Source organism: Lagopus leucura, unplaced genomic scaffold (assembly GCF_019238085.1).
Source record: "Lagopus leucura isolate 7727_CA_CO unplaced genomic scaffold, USGS_WTPT01 Super-Scaffold_100136, whole genome shotgun sequence".
Classification (NCBI taxonomy): domain Eukaryota; kingdom Metazoa; phylum Chordata; class Aves; order Galliformes; family Phasianidae; genus Lagopus; species Lagopus leucura.
Window position 1 is genome coordinate 57,561 of NW_024962332.1, and position 19,170 is coordinate 76,730.

General features: G+C 52.0%; 1 protein-coding gene across 6 annotated transcripts; it reads right to left on the reverse strand.

The window, feature by feature from the left end:
- Nucleotides 1–868: 868 nt before the first annotated feature.
- Nucleotides 869–18,413, reverse strand: FKBP5 (FKBP prolyl isomerase 5). 6 transcript variants are annotated; one of them, XM_042888013.1, is made up of 13 exons: nt 17,693–17,738; nt 16,738–16,901; nt 15,274–15,349; nt 11,222–11,350; nt 10,414–10,558; nt 10,153–10,295; nt 9,451–9,565; nt 5,936–6,092; nt 5,256–5,346; nt 4,333–4,416; nt 3,610–3,795; nt 2,899–3,138; nt 869–1,681 (listed from the first exon to the last, which is right to left on the reverse strand). In XM_042888013.1, exons 3-13 carry the CDS (start codon nt 15,286–15,288, stop codon nt 1,598–1,600), a joined length of 1,389 nt encoding a protein of 462 aa, XP_042743947.1. In that variant the 5' UTR covers nt 15,289–15,349; nt 16,738–16,901; nt 17,693–17,738; the 3' UTR covers nt 869–1,597. The 6 variants fall into 6 exon arrangements, with proteins under 6 accessions (XP_042743947.1, XP_042743948.1, XP_042743944.1 ...); XM_042888014.1 differs by lacking the exon at nt 15,274–15,349; XM_042888010.1 differs by lacking the exons at nt 15,274–15,349; nt 16,738–16,901; nt 17,693–17,738 and adding an exon at nt 18,281–18,413.
- Between the last annotated feature and the right edge of the window lie 757 nt (nt 18,414–19,170).

Genomic DNA, 19,170 nt, shown 5'->3' on the forward strand with positions numbered 1-19,170 from the left:
TTACCCAACTCAACATCATGGCAGCACCAAACGTACTGCTTACCCAACTCAACCCCACTGCAGCATCAAACCCACTCCTTCCTCAACACAACCCCACTGCAGCATCAAACCCACTGAAGCCTTGCTCCCTGCAGCACCCAGTGCCACTAGGTGGCATTTGGACACTGCACACCCCACGCAGAGAGGAGCACCCTGAGCCATGGTGTGCTCAACACTGCCACCCTCGAGCCGTGTAGCCAGAGTTACAAGTTTCTGTGGAGCAAGCCAGAGTCGTTTCCTAAGGAAAACATGACTTTAGCTGATCCAAAGTGATCCAAAGTGACTTGTTTGCCCCGCTTGCAAAATGAAAACATTTTTTTGCAGAGCCATCACTTCCATTCAACTTTTTACCCCAGAACCAGACCTGTGGCAAGCGAAACCCCGAAACACCAGCCCCAAATCTCCCAAACGGTGGTGCTGAACAAATGAAGGCATTGGGACAAACTCCCCTGGATGGGATGTCTGCACTGCTGCAACCCAAAAGTGGCACCTCAAAGCAGGACTCCAAAGCAGCAACACAAAGCAAGACCCCAAAGGAGCACCCCAAAGGAAGACCCCAAGGCAGGACCCCAAGCAGCACCCATAGGGGCATTTCAAAGCAGAACCCCAAAGCAAGACCTCAAAGCAGCATCCAAAGGTGCACTCTAAAGCAACACCCCCGAAGCAGGACCCCAAGCAATACCCTAAAGCAGAATCTCAAAGCAGGACTACAAACAGCTTTCCAAAGCAGGACCAGGCCTAGAAGACAGCAATAACTCCATAACACACTCAAACTGCTGCATCCCCTCTGGGATGGAGCAGAGAAGCACTTTTCTATTTTAACCAATTTTTATTTTTTTTTTCAGTTCTCTATTTTCCAGCTTCCAATGGGTATTACAAAGACCAGACAGTAAAAATAAAAACTTGAAAGCTGTTCTCTGCAGGCAGTGCCCACATCCTTTCTCACAGGGCTGGCTGGAGGATGGCACCGTGCAGCACCAGTTCCACAAGAACCTCCCCTTTGATCCCTGACCACTGCTTCTCTCCTTTTTTTTTTTTCTTTCTTTCTTTTTTTTTTTTTTTCTTTTTTTTTAATTATTTTTGTTCCTATGGGCCATGAAACCTCTGTTGAAAAATTTGAACAGGGAACACAACCAGTGAGCACAGTGGGGTCCGGACACCCTGTTGCAGCTCCCCCAGCCCTACAGTGAGAAGAAAGAGGAGGAAGGCAGTGCATGAGGAAGGCTTGGTTGCAACCTGCCACACTGCTTCGACATCCCAGTTGCTCCCAGAGGACATAGAGCAAGGTGAGCCTCCTGAAGCCAGGAGTTCCAGCTTTGATTTCTTTGTCCCCCACCCCTGCGAAGGCGGTTGTTCCACTGGTGGTGGTCCCACACCATCCAACTGCTCGCAGCTGGCAGCAGCACCGGGCTGGTCTGATCTCTGCGAGGCACTTTTGCTTCCACAATCACACAAACTGGAACAAACTTTACAAGGAAACACCAGCAGGTCCTGAGTCCTGGCAAAGTTCTTGGCACAGGCTGAAGGCAGGAGGCTTGCCCTTCTGCCACCTCCTCCATCATACGTGCCCCTCTGTCTCTTTGCCTTCATCACATGATGCTGTCGCTGCCTCTTTTTCTACTCTGGTTTTGCTGGCTGCTTCCTGAAAGAGAAATACAGAGCAAGAAACAGGAATGATGGGCTATGGAGCTGTAGTCCACGTGCTGGGCAGTACCTGTGGTCTATACATGGAGATATAGCTGCAGCCAATCAATTGGTGCAGCCCATACACAACAAGCTATAGCTGCAGCCAGACCCACGGGTGCAGGACAACATCCTGCAGCCCACGTACAGCTGGCAGCTGAGCACAGCCCCGCTCCCTACCCACCTCCTGGTGCTGGGCCACAGCTGCTCCCTGTCCACTGCACTCACATATTCCACCGCCTCATTTTCAGACACTGGTTCAGAAGAGATTATACCAAAAATGACTCACACAGACTGCAAAGTTGTCCTCTCCCGTTATGGTACACTGTGCATTGGTTTTTGTTTGAAGGAATTTTGGATAAGAGCCTATTACAAGAAAGCGATCTCTTATATAAGCAGAGGAGCAGAGTGTTGGGTTATATGATTCAGGAAATTCATACTATCATGTCTCAAACTCCCCCCGGCCTTGCCAGAGAGCGGCTGAGATTTTGCTTTACCCATGTCATCAATCGCCACAGGCAGGGGACAGCACCTGGAGCACAAACACCAAATCTGTTGCCAGCTGTCACGGGCCCATGTCCTAAACACTTTAATCGACAAGTGAGCACCTGACAACAGCTTCTGTGTGCAACAGACCAAGAACCAAGGGGTTCCTTCCCATGCTGCTCTGTCAACCCACACACAGTCTATAGCTGCAGCCCATTCAGCCCTACAGCTGCAGTCCATAAGTGAACTACAGCCACAGCCCACACAGACCTATAGCTGTAGCACATATACGACCCTCATGGCCTGAAGTTGCACCAGGGGAGATTCAGGTTGGACATTAGGAAATACTTCTCCAAGAGAGTGGCCAGGTGCTGGAAAGGGCTGCCCAGGGAGGTGGTGGAGTCACTGACCCTGGAGGTGTTCAAGAAACATTTAGATGTTGTACTGAGGGACATGGTTTAGTGGAAAATATTGGTGATAGGTAGATGGTTGGACTGCATGATTGTGTAGGTATTATCCAACCGTGGTGATTCTAAAATTCTATGAACTCATGCATGACCTACAGCTGCAGCCCACGCGTGACCTGTAACTGCCATCCAGACCTCCATCCTTGTCCCAGTCTCCATTTGCTCTGTTTCAGCCCCATCACCATGCTGAGCATCCCAAACCCAACCTCCAGGCACGACAAACCTTTGCATCCCTCTCAGCAAACTTGGCAAACATGTTGGCGTAGATCCTCCTGTCCCGCTCATTGTGCTCCTTTGTCTTCTTCTGGCAGACGGCAATCTGCGACCTGGCTGCTTTGTTCTGTGGGTTCACCTCTAGCACTTTCTGAAAGTCACATTTTGCCAGCTCAAACTCGTTCATCAGCAGCCGGGCCTCACCCCGCCGGTACAAGCCCTTCTCGTTGTCCTGGTCCAGCCCCAGCGCCTGCAAGCACAGAGTTCTCCAGAACCCAGCAACCCTCAGCAGCGTGTTCACTATGGATACTGTGAGTTTTTGTCCCAGCTTCATGTTATTTCCTTATAGTGAAAGCTTCCTGAGAGCCACAGATGCGTCTCATTGGTAACTTCCATTTGAGTTAAGGCAGCAAGCCTTATGCAATGAAGAACCAGAGGCAAGATTCCTAAATTTTGGTGGATGCCTAATTCTGAAGACACCCAAGGTCGGGGCTGGACAGGGCTCTGAGAATCTGACGGAGCTGTGGGTATCACTGTGCAGCTCAGGGAGTGGGACCAGACGGCCTTCAAAGGTCCCTTCCAACTCAAACAATTGTAAATTTGAGCCTTTTATAAAATAGTTAAGTGTTCTTAATGCCACCAACACAGTGCCCTTTGGAAACTGCTGCGAAGACAAACTGAATAGGAAAGGAAGAGTAAAACAAAAGTTGTGCTCCCATACCTTATCACAGCACTCAACAGCTTTGGTGTACTCGCGCAGCTTCAGATAGCACATGGCCAGGTTGAGGAAGGCAGCCAGCAGGAAGGAATCGGAGGCTTTTGACTCCTTCTCTGACAAGCCATACTCCATCTCCAGCCAGGACACGATCTTCCCATACTGAATCACCGCCTGCAGGTATTTGCCTTCCTGAGATGGAGCAAAAACAGGATACGGGGAAGGGTTTAAAATAAAAAGGGGAAGTTTAGGTTTGATGTTAGGCAGAGCTTTTTACTCAGAGGGCAGTGAGGTTATCCAGCACTTCTGCCCAGAAGGTGCCCCATCCCTGGTGGTGTCCTGAGGTGGGGAGGAAGGCGGCAGGGCTGCGAGGGCCCTTCTGACCCAACCGTTCCATAGTTTCATGATCTTTAAGTTCTCATTCAACCCAATCATTCCACGGTTCTATGATTCTACTTTATGAATCCAGACTCAGAAAGACAGTGGATCTGCTGAGGACAGCGAATAGCTGGGCAGGCAGGAGTGGATGAGGCTGCATGGCCCCAGTAATGCTGCGTTGCCTATGGAGTGTATTTGTTACGCAGGGAGAGGACTTGGCAGAGGACTGGCACTTTTTGGGAGGGGACATTTCTGATATTTTTACTCCTTGAAGACCCAGTGAGGTGAACCAGGACTTGCTCCAAGGGCCCAGCAGTGCAAGCTCCCTGCTTCTATCCAGGTGTCACAAACCTTGAAGTACATTGTCCCCTTCTCCTTGACGATGGCAGCCTGCTCCAGCTTCTCTTTGGTGTCCATCTCCCATGACTCTTTGGCCTGCAAAGACAAGCTCAGAGCCACCACCCCAAGGCATAGCAGCAGTTGCAGGGTGGGAACAGCGCCAGATCAACACACCATGCAACTCCAAAGCACCAGACCCACCTGCATGCACACCCTTAGGAAGCGGTAAGAAGAGCAAAGTTAATGGGATGCCACAATCCAGACAGCCCCAGGAAGCTTTGGAGGATTTCTCTTTAATAGAGTGGGGCTCAGCAAGGTGGTCTTGCACAGGACAGAGTGCTGAATTTGAAGGAGTGGAGCAGATAGGGAATAGGAAACATTCATGGAGCACACAAAGGGCATGCCTTGGGGTGCAGAGTAACTACTGCAGGGATAGGATGCACTCTGAGCCCAGCTATACAGCATGATTTGTCCACTGTGGTACACACATAGCAACCCCACAGAATGAAAAAAAAAAAAAAAAAAAAGGAAGATCTCTCCCCAGCATAGGGTCTTGGCATCATCCCTGCTCCAGCCAAGGTTAGGGGACCAGCAGCACCTGCCCTATCCCTATGCTGTCCCCAGTCCCTGTCCCCATCCCCAGCCCCTCCAGCATTCACCCCAACCCTCTCCCATCAGGACTCAAATCTTAATATTTTTTTTTCTGTGCAGCCCAAGGAGATAGAAAAAAAGTACAAAAGGAACAAGGTTAGGAACAAATAAGAGGACCAGCCTTGGAGCTTGGCCAGAAAAATGAAACAAACTAACACACAAGAACAAATTAAGAACACAGCGATCCTTGCTGACGTCTCCACTTCGGCAGGGGCCCTGGCGCAGCCAGGCCAGGGACAAAGGGTGAGCACAGTGTGGGGAGTGCGGGGGAGTCCTGCCCTCACCTTCTCAAAGCTTTTCAGCGTGACCTCGTACACCAGCTCAGCGTTCGCCTGAATGCCGTACTTGGGTTTCCCTGCCTCGCCGAAGCCGTATCTGTAGGGAAGAAGCAAGAAGCTTTCGGGGGGGAGGTCAGGGCACCCACAGCCTCCCCCCAGGACCAGCCTCCCCCCAGCCCCTTCCTTCCTCTGCTGACTCGGCCATTCTCCTCCTAAATACCCCCCTTCATCAACCAGCATCTTTAAAAAGCAGGAGGAAAGCTAAATCCCCTGTATCTTCATTTTAGCAAGCACACAACCAAGTGGCTTGCTGTTCTCACAACCGGCTCCATGCTAATGCTGTTGGGTTGGAGTGCTATTATCCTCTAGAAGCAAATATATGCTGCAGCATACGATGCATTACACATGTGCATCTCCAGATGCACACAGGTGCATCAGACCTGGCTTTACACAGCTTTCATCATGCGTCAGGACAAGGAACAGTGATTTCCTGAGCGCCAACAGCTGGATAAAACCCCTTTCAAGTACCTGCCTCCCACTTACCACTCTGGCATTCCCTGCTGGTGATACTAACATATCCCAGAGAAGTTCTGTTGGCACATTTGCATTTTCACAAATGCTCCAATGGCCTCCAATATTGGAAGTTTCAACCCTGCACCGAGCAGCATGGGCGCAGAATCCCTTACCGTGGCCCTAGGTAGAGGACACAGTGCTCTCCCCTCTGCATCTTCTCCAGCGCTTTGTCAATGCCAATAGGGATGTCGTGGTCCTCTCCTTCGCCCACTACAAACTTCACATCCTTGCAGTCAAAGCGGGTTCCACCACAGAACCCTTCCAGGTGAACTGTGGGACAGAGTGAAGACCACAGGCAGTCAGCACCGTGTGGGCCCTGAGCCCTGTGGCTCCCCATAAACCATTTTCCAAGGGATTTTGCATATAGGTGGCACTTAAGGAAGCGGGAGCAGAGATGGGGCAGTTCCATCCAGTGACCGACCACAAGACCCCAAAATCCCACATCCTCCCCCAAGCTGAGCCAGAGCCTTGGAAGCATCAGGGGAGACAGTGAGCAGACAGGGGTGGGAGGGCTTGAAGAACATTGCTAAAAAGCAGTGCAGCCATATCTCATCCCAGCAAGGACCAGACAACAGATAAACATTATGACTAATATGTTCCTCTTGTGCTGCACTGCACGAGTCAGCCTTACTGGAACTGGATACTGCTCCTGGCACACTGCCACGTGGAGTTTATCACGGTGATTACAGATCTCCTATACTACACTGTACGCTCGCATTACACCTCGAAAACAAGGCCATGTTCTCCTGCCTCTACTGAACCGAAAGTACAAAATAAACATTTATATTTTTTGTCTTCAACCAATAAGCACACTGTTCCAGCCCATGGAGCTGGAGAACGAACAGCAGACCCGGCAAATTTGCCACCTGGTGCTCCTGGCATGATTTCCACCCTGAGATCGTTCCTCATTTATTCAATCCTGAGGATGGTGTGCGCATGGGGGACAGCGGGTGTTCCCTGCACTCAAAGCAAACAAAATAAAAGCAATCTCATAAGACACTCCCACCTACTGCAGGAAAACTCCCCAAAAGCCTTCAACAAGGGAAAAAAAAAAATCATGGTTAGGCATTAATGCTTCCAAAAGTGCTTAAGTATGTTGCAGCTGCTCACTGCTGCAGAACCCAACAGCATGGATGGATGGACATGAGCTTCTCACACGCATGCTGCTGAGAAGCCAGAAAGGTTTCTACTGCCAATATAAATGTCAGTAAAATGGGGAGAGGTGAGAGCCTTGGGAAGAAACTAACCCCTTTTCTAAGTGGGGATGATTTGGCCATTCATTGATGCGCTGCCGAGGACAGCACTCTGCTTTGTGCAGCCAGGCTGCATGATGGAAAACACTCCTGCAAGTCCACTCCAGGGCTAAACCCTGCTGATCTCCTTGGGAAAATGGAACGTTCAGCCTAAAGCACAAGCAGCCCACCAACCTCACGGCTCCTTGCTGTCTCTGCTTGTGTTTTCTGCACCCATTGTCCGTGGCCCTGCACCAAGCACACGGCACTGCGGATCCCTGGGTCACCTGTCACCAGCAGAACACAGCAGTGATCCCATAAGCCCTCCTCACAACAGTATGCCCAGAAGAATATGAGCTCCCAGCCCTTGCTTCAAGAGAAGCAGAAGAGTTTTCCTTCTATTCTAATTGTACACTAGCAACGGGGAAATCTCTGCTCCGGTTTCTAGGAGCATTTCAGCGCTATCTGAAGCAGGTCAGCTGGCTGCGGTTGCTCTTGGATTACAGCAAGAAAAGCCCCCGCCGGGCTCTGCACATCCCTTCGGCTGCAGTGCTGACTTATTGTTCTCCCGGTGCCTGCAGTGATTTTGTTTTTGAAGAGCTCAGAACACAGTGTACCGAGTGCGGCTGGCACATGAACTTGATGTGCTGACAGCAATTTGTACTCAGATTAAAATGGAGAGGAGGGGGAGGGGGTGGGGAAAGGTTGTAACAAAAGCTGGAATGTGGGATTTTGACTGCAGCCCGTGTTTTAGGAAATGGACCTGCAAACTACAGCCTGTAAAACTCTAACTGATAGAACTGCTTATGAAACTCCAGCCTGGAGGTGCTCGCCCTGGTTAGTGCACATGTTTCCCCAGCATGGTTCAAACAGAGGTTTCGGGCACCTGGGAGCTATCCCTGATGCTGGATTTGGTGGGAAGCGAGAAGAACAGAGAGTTTGCCTGTGCACTCCCATAAACCAAAGCTGCTCCTTGGGGTCCCACCTCTGCTGCTGGGTGACCCTGCAAACCAGCCTCAAGCAAAGTACTCTGAGGTAAACAGCAATGCATTTGAAAAATAAAAAGCCTCTCTGCACCCAAAATGTTTCCCTGCAAGACTGCCAGGTTGGCTCACTGCTCCTTTGCATCTTTTCTCCTTGGGATGCATTTACGGTCTCTGGCCCCAGATCGCAGGTTGGTGCAAAGGACCCGTAGCCACCTTGGCGCAGTGCTCCTGCTCTACGCAGCACTGCCTCCGAGGGAATTCATCTCTATTATCCTGACTGTGTGTGTGCTCCTGTTCTCTGTGTTTGCTTGCAACCAAGCATCCACTTGAAATAGGAACAGGTCAGCTTTGAGGTGCAGAGAAACGCAGCCCCACACAGAGCTCCAGTGTTAAAAAGGCAGGAGGAAATGGGGCTGGTTGTCATTTTGTTTAGCCTGTTTCTCAGGTTAACCTCAGAGATGGGGAAGGCAGCCTGAAACCCTACTCCCAGCAGGGTCCAGCCACGTGACAGGCAGATAGATCAGCATGAGACAAGAACATCGTCTTAAGAAAGTCTGTGAGAGGAACAGACAGTGAGTTTTGTAAGTTCAGATCTAATTTCACCTTCACTAATGGAAGTTAATTGGACTCTCTTGAACGAACAGGAGCTCTGGAATGGGGATAAGAAACTAGATGCCTTACAGAGATGGCATGTTAGTTCCACTTCTATGGCTGAGTTGTTCGCAGGAGGAGAAACAAAAGCCTGGCTCTCCCCACCTGAGTAAGATGCTCGCTCCATAAACATGACCAGAATCACTCAGTCCCGCTTACAGAGAGGGAGCGAGGAACTGGACAGAATGAACTGCAATGCACTATGGACCACACTGAATCCACAGACCCCTTTTGTGTTAATTCATCCCCCATCAGCTATGACCAGAAGTTTGAAACTGTCCTCTGGCCACATGAGAAGGAAAAGAGCCCATGCTGCAGCGGATGCAATGAAAACCACCAAAACAGCAATAAGCGTAGCAACAAGGAGACCAGAGAGGCTGCTGCCTCCTCCTCTGGACAAAAAGATGTGCCCAAGCACCCGGCAAGCTGCACACTAAGTAAAAACCTCAGCAATCCCAGTGCTACAGGCTGAAATCCAACTCACAGCCTGAGTTTTCAGCATCCACCTCACTGGTCCTGGATACAACCACATCCTGGAGCCACTCATAGACAAGGGAGGGGCAAACAAAAAAGAAAGAGGCTGACCCCAAGACCCCATAGGGACTGGAGAAACAGAGTGCGGTCCGTCCTTGAGCAGTGGCTCCATCCCCAGCTGGCTGCTCCCGCAGCTCAAGGTTTTCCAGTAAAACCCTCCGAGCCAGCAGTTCTGGAACAGCTGTCACATGCTGTGCCAAGGGCAGCTCCCAACCCAGTACTCACTTTCCACTGTAGCACCTTCGTTGGGATTGGAATAGCCTTCTCCTTTCCTCTTGATCCTCCGGATGATCCCTCCATCCTCAAACAGGTCCTCGCCTTTGAAATCAAGCAACTCTATCTAAAGGATTAAAGGGAAGGTAGGCAGAACTGTGGGTGGAGAGGAAGGAGAGGAGAAAAACAACAGAAAATCCACAAAGCAACAGTTCATCCCCAAGCCGGAGAGCCAAGCAAACTAATTCTGTGCTCAGCTGACAAGCAGAAGTTGCCCATAAAAGCCAGCTCCAAGCCACAGCATAATACACCCAATTTATTAGAAATTGGGCCACATCCAGTACCTGAAGTGCAGCACAAAGTAACAGCAAAACTGAGTTTATTAATCCTGCAGGGAAGAGCGCAGCCGTGGCTGAGAGGTGCAGGGGGAGCACAGGAGCAGATTTTTAACCCCTGGAGGTGTTCCCGAGCTGTTTCCCCACTCGCGTGCCTTTGCACAGCCAGGCTGTGCCGGCTCTCCCCACAGGGCTGCTCCCCACCGCAGACTCTCGGCTCAGACACACATTGCTGAAAAAACACTGGCATTGGTTCCTGGAGCAGAGGGACACGTTTCAGGAATGCAAGCTGTTTTTTGTTTGGCTTTTTTTTTTTTCCTCTTTCTCAGAGCTGGCTGGCAAGGCAGAAAGCAGAGAGATCTCCCAGCCCTGTACTTGCCTCGAAAAAAAGGGTGGCATTGGAGGGGATTTTAGGAGCACTGCCAGCAGCCCCGTAGGCGTACTCCGGTTTGCACAGCAAGTAGCAGACCTCACCCTTCTTCATGGTAGCAACCCCGATGTCCCATGCCTTGATCACCTGGCCTGGGAGAGAGGTGGCATCAGGAAGGAACCCAAAAAAAAAAAGAAAGCCCACAAGAGCGGGACCCCAGAAAGCTGTTCCTTAATCCCATGGGGACACGGGAGTCCCTCGTCCCCTTACCCTTGCCCAGGCTGAAGATAAAGGGCTCGTTGCGGTCGCGGCTGGAGTCAAACTTCTTGCCATTGGACAGCTTGCCCTTATAGTGCACATACACCTTGTCTCCAATCATAGGGAACTCATCCTCGTTCCCGGGTCTCTTGATGATCTACGGAGAAAATCCACCCACAGGAAAGAGTCTGCGCTGAGCTTAGGATGCATATATATCCATTATAAAAAAAAAATACAGGCATGTGTACACATTTAAACCCTCTCCTGCAATGCTGCCCTAACACAGGGGAAGGCAGTAGGCAAGCCATCTGATTCCTAAAACCCAGCCCCACACCAGTGCAGTTCCCCCTGCATGGGGCTTTACTCATGGGGGTGTGTTGTTTCACTCCTCGCTTCTTGTCAACGCTTGTTTTTTTTTCTTTTATATTGCTACAGCCTGGAACAAGCAGTTCCCAACAGGGGAGGATGCTATTATTAGAGGGAAGGTCCTGTTCAGCTGGAGAAGAGCAAGTGCTGGTAAGCAGAACTATCCAGAAATGGCCCCGAATGAGAACCAGGAGCTGCGAGGCAGACTGCATGACCTAAGTAATGTGCTCTTTCTAATGTCTGTGAGTCACACACAAAAATGCTTTGTGGAATTTGAGGCTAATAATCTGATTAGAAACACAATAGCAGTGAAATTCATTCAGCAGACTGAACCCGTGTGCAGTGTGTTCGCTCCATCCTTCGATGCTCAGAAGTGTCCGTCTTACCAGGAATACAGGGACAGAACACGGCCCCAGGGCCATGACAAATGGCCACAACTGCAGGTCCCACTCACCTTCAGCACGCCGCGGTCACGGGTAGGTGTGATGTCCTCCCCACGCTCCGCCAGCGCAGCTGCCTGCACCTCACCTTCAGGCTTGGTGGCCTCGTCAGTTGTCATTGTCCCCAGGCAGAAGCAGCACAGCTAGGGAGAGGATGGAGGGACAGGAGGAGGGGGAAAGGGTTAAGAACTACAGAGCCCTAGTGCTGCTAGCCGTGCAGGAAGTTTAGAGAACATCTCAAGCATGCAGAGCGGAAAATCCCTTCCCAGGGGCCACCCAAGCTCAGCGCTGTTGAACCACAAGCACACGCAGCTCCAGCGGCAGGCACTGAGCTGCCCTGGCAGCCGGATCCACGCTGCGGCACCATGATGGAGACAGTCATGTCCTGCTAGTTCTCACCCCTGGGTCCTCTCATACTGCTACAGAGAGTCTCCCAGAAAGGGTTTTACCAACAAAATGTGCCAACAGGTCAAAGGGTGCCAACCAAGGGGCTCCCAGTGCACAGCATAATGCAGGAGCTCGGCGCTGTTGGCTGCACCCAACCTACTGGGGCCTTCTGGGGGGACGCTCCACCAGCACGACTGCAGTCCTAACAAGATGCTGGCCTTCAGCCCAAAGAGTAATAAACACCAAAAGAGAGATTTCAGGCACCTTTATCAGCAGACACCACGAAAAGTGGTGAAGCTGAGAGGCTGAGATGCTCTGAGGGGAAAAGCAGAGCCCTCAGAGCTCTTCCTTCCCTCAACTCAGCCCCTCTTATATGCTGTCTGAAAGTTTGCACAATGCTGTGCTTCGAGCTACGCCACGCACTGATGAGGATTATTTTCCACGAGGAACGAGTTCCTGTTCCGTCAGAGGCTGCATTATTCTTAAGTGAATGGCCCAAACCCAGGCATGCATCGTTCCTCTTGCCCAAAAAGACCCAAAAAGGTGCTGAGGCTGTGGGTCAGCCCTGATGCTGTGGATTACCACATGGTCTCACCCCAATGGGAAGACGTAAAGGCAAAGCAGGGCAGTGCAAACACAGTGCCAACAGAATTCCAACAAAGAATATCTGCTAGAAGACTGCAAGAAATGAGTTTTTGGGGCAAAGTGCTGCCCAAAGCAACAACTGTACAGGAGAAGAGTGTGCTGCAGCCAGCAGACTGTGCCCACATCGGTGGCACTGAACATTTTGCTGAAACAAAATACAAGCAGAACACAGTGCAGTTTGCATGGGGAAGCACTGCAAGGACATGATGCAAAACCCATGCAGCCAGGCACCTGAACTCTGTGTAGGCTGCTGTGTGCCTCGCCACGGCGATGGACAACCACGGCTTTCATCCGTGGCAGAGCTGGACAAACGCTGCCCAGTGAGAACATAAATGCTTCTGGTTGAGGAAAAAAACCATTTCCTGATGATTTCCCTTAGATGGGATGACTTGTTTTGGTCGCTACACTACTGTGCAACACGTAATCAAGGAACCATACAACACAGAAATAGAAAGCAAGGGTTTTTGAAACATAAAACAGATCTATAAAAGTCAGTGTAATTGCCAAACTTTCCCACAGCCTTTCATGTGGAAGCTGACGCCAACCAACATTAGAAATCATCCATTCGAGGCCTCATAAACAGCAAAGAAAGGATGTTTTCAGCTCCCAAGGCAGATCAGTCACACTGTGAGAACAACTGCGCCTGGGCTGAGTGGGACAAACCCAACTCCAGCCTTCCCAGCACAGGAAACCAGCAAGACACAAAGGGCTCCACGAGGAAGGAGTGAACAGAGAAAGAAGAGAACTGCCGCTGCAGTGCCCCGTTATAAGTCTTTGGGGCTATGTCTGATGAGATGCTGCATTTGCTCCACTTCCCCTGCTCTGCAGAGATTTTGGATGGCAACCCCTAAAAGCACCAAGAGCACTGGTGCAAGGAGGGCAGTTGGGAAGCTCAGGGTATTTCTACATCGTTTTCAGCTGAATGGCCCATCCTGCAGCATCCATCAGCTTCCCACCTCCCGCTCTAAGGTGCCCTGCATCCAGCCCATGTGCTCCTGGCTGCAGCCACCAGCACACTGCACAGCAGAAATACAGCAAGACCCCACGGAGCTCAGATCATCCCCATCCATGTATACAAAGAACAGCAAGCCTTCCAAAGCCTGTTGAGGCAGAGCTTCCCTGGGTGCATCAAGCGTCACCATGGGGGCACAGAAGATGGCTCGGGAGATGCCACCTCTGTATCACCAGTCGCCAAATCCCACCAAGAGATATCTAAAAATACACCACACGCATCCTCCTCGTTATTTTTCTACGTAAGCAATTAGTGCAGCTATCCAGGGCAGCTGGCCAAGGCACAGGGAGGAGTGGGGGGGGCGATGCCCTGCGTCAGCAACAGAGGGAGGGATGCAGCCTACAGGGCCACTGTGTATTGGGACAGAGCTCAGAAACCTTCATCTATCAAAACAGAGAGAGAAGGTGACTCTGCTTCTGCTCATCTCCAGCCTTGTGGAGGCACAAGCACAGCCAGGGAAGGCTGGTGGGGCTCCTGAGTGATTAACAGGAAGCAATCCATCGGAGGAAGGCTGCTGCTCCCTAAGCTCTGCTCCACGCCAGGGCTGGTGCTCTCTCAGGCCAGAATGATCGGCCGGGTCCAGCATCACATTCATTCTCCAAAGCTGTGCCCAGCAGCAATGACTCCCTGCTGGGAGCCATGTACCAGAGGCTGCAGGGCCAGGAGGAATCCATGTGAATGTGGGCACAATGGGAAATGTCCTAACTGTGACATGTAACCACAACAGGGTGGCTTCACACCATTTCAGTGTACACCTGTAACTTAAGAGCTGTAATAAACGTTTTAAAACCAAGACAAACCCAGAGGCTTCAGCACCTGGACACAAACCCTCTGAGAGCAACACCCCAGGACCGCACTGGATACGGCACCAGCACCAAAACCTGCCCCGTAAAAACTGGCCGCTCATTCCCAACAATGAAAGGAGAGGCCAAAGTCTGACAGGACCCCGTTCTGCCACCATCCCAGCCTGCATTTCCTAGAAATCACAATACCGGGAACTTTCCAGCTACAAGTGGAAACTTTGCAGTGTCTCTCCTGGAGGTTGTCAGGAGCTGGGAGGAAAGGGGGAGGCAGCGAAAAAGGGAGGGTCCTGGCTTGGCACGCATACAGCCCCAAGTGGGACCCCACTGTTCCCAAATGCTGCCTCATATGGCAACAAGGGACACGCTGTGTGTCTCCTCACCACACTGCAGTTTCACTTCCCTCCGACAGAGCAAACGGTTTTCTCTAATAAATACTGTGCAAAGTGTTGCAACTCAGGAGGGAGGAAAGAACACCCCCAACAGCACCCAGAGACACACCAGGTGCTGCTCCAGGGCAGCTTTCATTAAAGCAAATGCCAACTCCTGTGCTTGCAAGGAATACCCAGTGCTACACGCAGTCGCTACAGCTTCACAGGTCAGTTGCAGCTCAGCTCTGTGCCCCCGGGGGCTGCAAAGCCAGGACAAAGCGTGGTGGCAGCAAGGAGACCACCCATCCCTCTGTGTAACCATATATATCATAGACAGATGATAGAATGTGTGTAAAACCTATATAATGTGACTCAAAAATGGAGAAGTGGTATGTACTTGAATGGGTATCTACAAATCTCTGCTCTGTGGACAGCAGTGCTTCCATGAGCTCAGTGCTGCTCACACAATAGAGGGGAACGTGGTCTTGTTTCCTTCCAGGCTGAAAAAAAAACAGAACAGATTTGCTCCTGTCTGCACACCCAAACACAGCCTGCAGGCCACGGAGCAAACTTAACTGGGCTCTGCTGCTGTGCCTCTGCTGCTCTGCATCCCCACGTACAAGGAGCGCACATCAATACCGCATGGGGCAAACAAGGGATTTCTAGTATGCCAGTTCTTTTCCAAGTTAGTGTTTTTTCCTGGATAAATCTGGAAAGGAACATTAAATTGTTATAACGGCATCTCACTGCTTGTAACAGAGGGCTTTTGCAATGCACCTGTCCATTTTGGCCAGGTGAGCCTCAACTGCAACAGCTCCCCCGTAATCAGTGGGCTCTATTTCGCCACTTACCATCCGCAGCAGCATTTTGTGAGCACAGTGTGAAATCCCAACACATCAATCCATGCACACCAAGAGCCCCGCACACCTGTACAGGGAACAGACCCCAATGTCTGCCTGCAAAGCAGCGCTCAAGAGAAGGTACAGTTGGATGTATGGAAGCTACTGCAAGAGCAGGTTCTGAAACCTCTGCTGAGCCACACGTGCATGCAAATGTGCACAACTATATGTGCATGCACAATGTGCACAGCCACCTATGCACACATATGCATAGTATAGCCACATACTAGTATGTACAAACCAGTGCTGCACACACAAGGGTGCACACACCAACAGTGCACACTGTGCTGCCTTTCACTGGCAAGCGGGGCGCAAGCCAGAAACACTGTTGCTGGCAAACAAGACAACACTGCCTATGCCCAGTTTTATTTAATTAGGCAACTAACGTAAATTTAAAAATATCCTTGAAATGGGACTACCTTTAATTAGGGTAATTCTCCACGAGCAGCACTACTGTTTGTGAGCAACTCCTTTCCAGAGCTCTAGAAATGCCCCACTTTGCAGAACACACCACCACCAGCGCCTTACCCCCAATTTCTGCAGCTCCTAAGCAGGTCTGCTCCTATCTGGGCAGTGTTTCTCGGTGTTCTCCCTGTGCTGGGTGTTAAAGATTGACATGAGGCTCTGCGCAAGTGCCCAGGGATGCTTTTGGAATGCATGTCCCCACCTCTTTGTGCGCACAGACCCCCGCAGTAACTAGAGTAGAAGGTAATGAGCTGGGAAACAGTGGCACAACTCAGAGCTCAGCAAAGCTCTCATCAGCACTCAACAATGGTGTGGAAGCATTGGCCAAATTTGAGCCCGCCTCTCCCTGGGCTCATCCAGCAGCTAATTACCCTCCAGGCACTAACAAAGGTGGGCAGGACTGGGTATCCAGGTGGAGCGACTCAAAGGTTCCCAGCGAGCTTTCTCCTTGTGCACATCTGCAATTAAAACCCACCTAATTGCAGAGCAGCACAGGGATGTTCTGAGCAGGGTGGTTTGGGGTCTGCTTTCTAGAAATCTCTGGCACTGCTCTCTTCCTGCTCAGAGGGAACTGTTCCACATCCCTCCTCATCCCAAAGGGACCTCAAGGAAACATGCAGTCCATGTTCTTCAGGTCCCCCGGCACTGGATCCCACGTATGGCCACCTCCAGGGCCATATAATGGCCACACCACGGCCACCTCTGTGTCAAACCACAGCCATCACTGAGGCTCTTCCAGCACACCTCCAGGGTCACACAATGGCCACATCCAGGGCCACTCCCTACTATCTCACCATCACTTTTTCCCTCCCAGGGTTCCACCAACAATCACTTCTCCAGCACCTCCACAGAAACCCATATTCCTCCTCCTGCCCCATATTTCCTCCTCCCACCCTATATCTTCTCCTCCCATCCCATATTTCCTCCCCACTATCCCATATCCTGGCTCACCAAGGTAGTGTAATGTCACACAATGGGGTCCAGGACTCACGTGGCATCTCCTGCCACAGCACCACGAGGACACTGGCTTGGCTCAACCCTGGGTTACTCCTTACAGGTTGTAACTTCCATAGTTCAGGACACCCAGGGAACACTTGGTGTGACAGCAGCACATCCTGCCAGGTGTGGGTTGGGTGCAAAAAACAAAACAAAACAAAATAAAAAATAAAAAATAAAATCCAGATGATTTGGGAGACCCAAACAGCTACAGAGGGAGGAAACAAAGGGATCTGAACAAGATGCCCCATTTACTTTGGCTATGCTGCTGCACCCATCCTGAATGAAACCACACACTGCTGCCTGCACTCAGGGGTATTTTTGGTCAATGCCATTAGGAAAGTCATTATATCTGAACACAGCTGTTCAGATACAACCTCATCTTCTGACAACTCTGAAAATAAATTCCCTCTTTGGGCACTGCAGTACTGATGGGCCCCGGTCCCCATCTCAATTGTAACCTTGGTCCCAATCCCAATCTTAATACTGATCCTAATCCCAATCCTGATCCCAGTCCCAATTCCAATCCTAATCCTGGTCCCAGTCCCGAGCCCAATCCCAATCCTGATCCTAATCTCAGTCCTAATTTTCAACCTCCATTCCAATCCCGACTCTGGTTCTGCCGCGAGGGATGCGCTGCGCTGCTCCGTGGGAACGAGCACAATTCCTCGAGCGGAGCGAACCCAAAGACACAGCGCTACGGACGCGTGCCCACCCCCGGGTCCCTCCCTCGTCCCCTCCGTGTCCCCTCGGCCTCCGTGGGCGTGACGCTCCTTTCCCCCCTCTCCTCCTTGGGACGCTTCGCAGCCAGCACGAGTCGGGGACCACTCGAGCCCACGCGTGAAGCTCTTTCCAACCCGCCCCCCAATCCCATCCCGCAACGCCCCACCTCACGCCATCCTGACCCCACCTGCCCACCGCCGCCGCCCGCGGTCCGCCGCAGCCCGGCTCCGAGTGGCACCGGGCGCTCGCGCCGGCCGGGTCTCCCTGTCCCTTCGCCCCGCCCCTCTGTTCACCTCCCATTGGTAGTTTCATCCGCCCGTCCACTTTACACCGCCAGCATCGTTTTCTCATTGGCTGGAGTGGAGGTGGTATGCAAATCAGAGCGTTTTTCCGTTCCGCCGCCCGCTCCGTAGTCGCGGAGCTCCGCCCTCCCCGCGCGCTGCCCGGGGCGGCGGCGGCGGCGGCGGCGGCGGCGGCGGCAGCAGCAGCAGCAGCAGCAGCAGCAGCAGCAGCAGCAGCAGCAGCAGCAGCAGCAGCAGCAGCAGCAGCAGCAGCAGCAGCAGCAGCAGCAGCAGCGGACCGGGGTCGAATGGCCGAGGCCCCCTGTAATGCTCCCGGCGGTGGCTGGGGAATTCTCATCCCCACGCAGTGATCTTGAAGGGTCCTCAACTCCGTGCAATGCCCCCCGAAGGAAGCAGCTCCATGCCACGCCTCTGGGGGCGATCTCACCTCCGTACCATAACCCCGGGGGGATCGCCTCATCCCTGCGCAATACCTCTACGGAGGTGCAGCTCCGTGCAGTGCCCGGGAGCTTCTCGTCCCCATGCAATACCAGAGCTCCCCCGCGCCAGATACTGCGAACTGCCCCCCGCCCCTCAGTCATCATGCAATGCTTCCCCAGCCCTGAGCAGAGCCTCTGGAGGGATCGAGCAATGCTACCGAGGCCACACCCAAACCACGACCCTGCAAACTGGGGTGGACCCTCCCACTCCCTCCCCCCTCCCCCCCCGCCGCTTCCCGAAGAGCTGCCCTATTCCAGGAGGTGCCCCCAGTGTCCTTCCGTGGAACCCCAGGCCTGGGTGATGCTCCACGGGCCCTCAGCACTCCGATGTGAGACCCACTGATCCCGGCTTCTGCTCAAAGCCATTTCCTGCCCCCAAATCTTTGCATTTCTCTCCACCTCCCTAGGGAGAAGGGGAGGGGGAAGGTGTCCTCACTGGCACAGCTACACCTCGTGCAGAATCCTGTAATAAAGCCAAAGTCCTAAATAGCAGCAGCTGTGGGGGGCTGCAGTGGGCTGTGCAACCGTAATGCTCCATTTGTTTATTCGACAGAAAAAAGAAAAAAAAAAAAAAAAAGCGCATACAATAATATGCATAGGAAGAGAGTACTGGGGTGTTTCTATAACAGAGACCTTCCAGTGGCCATTCCCTCAGCACAGTGTGGGGGTGCTCTGTCCTCCCCCACCCCAACTTTGCAATTCGTATTTGTAAGGAAATTCGATGTTAGAAGAGCACGAGCTGACGTCAACTTCCCCACGCCAGGAAATGCACGGTGCAGCCCTGTCCTCGCCTCACCCGCCCGCAGTGCCTGGGTGTTGTAGCACAGCATTATGCAAGATCCCGCTGCGCTGGGCTGGGAGCAGAGTTGCAGCCCCCAGCAGTC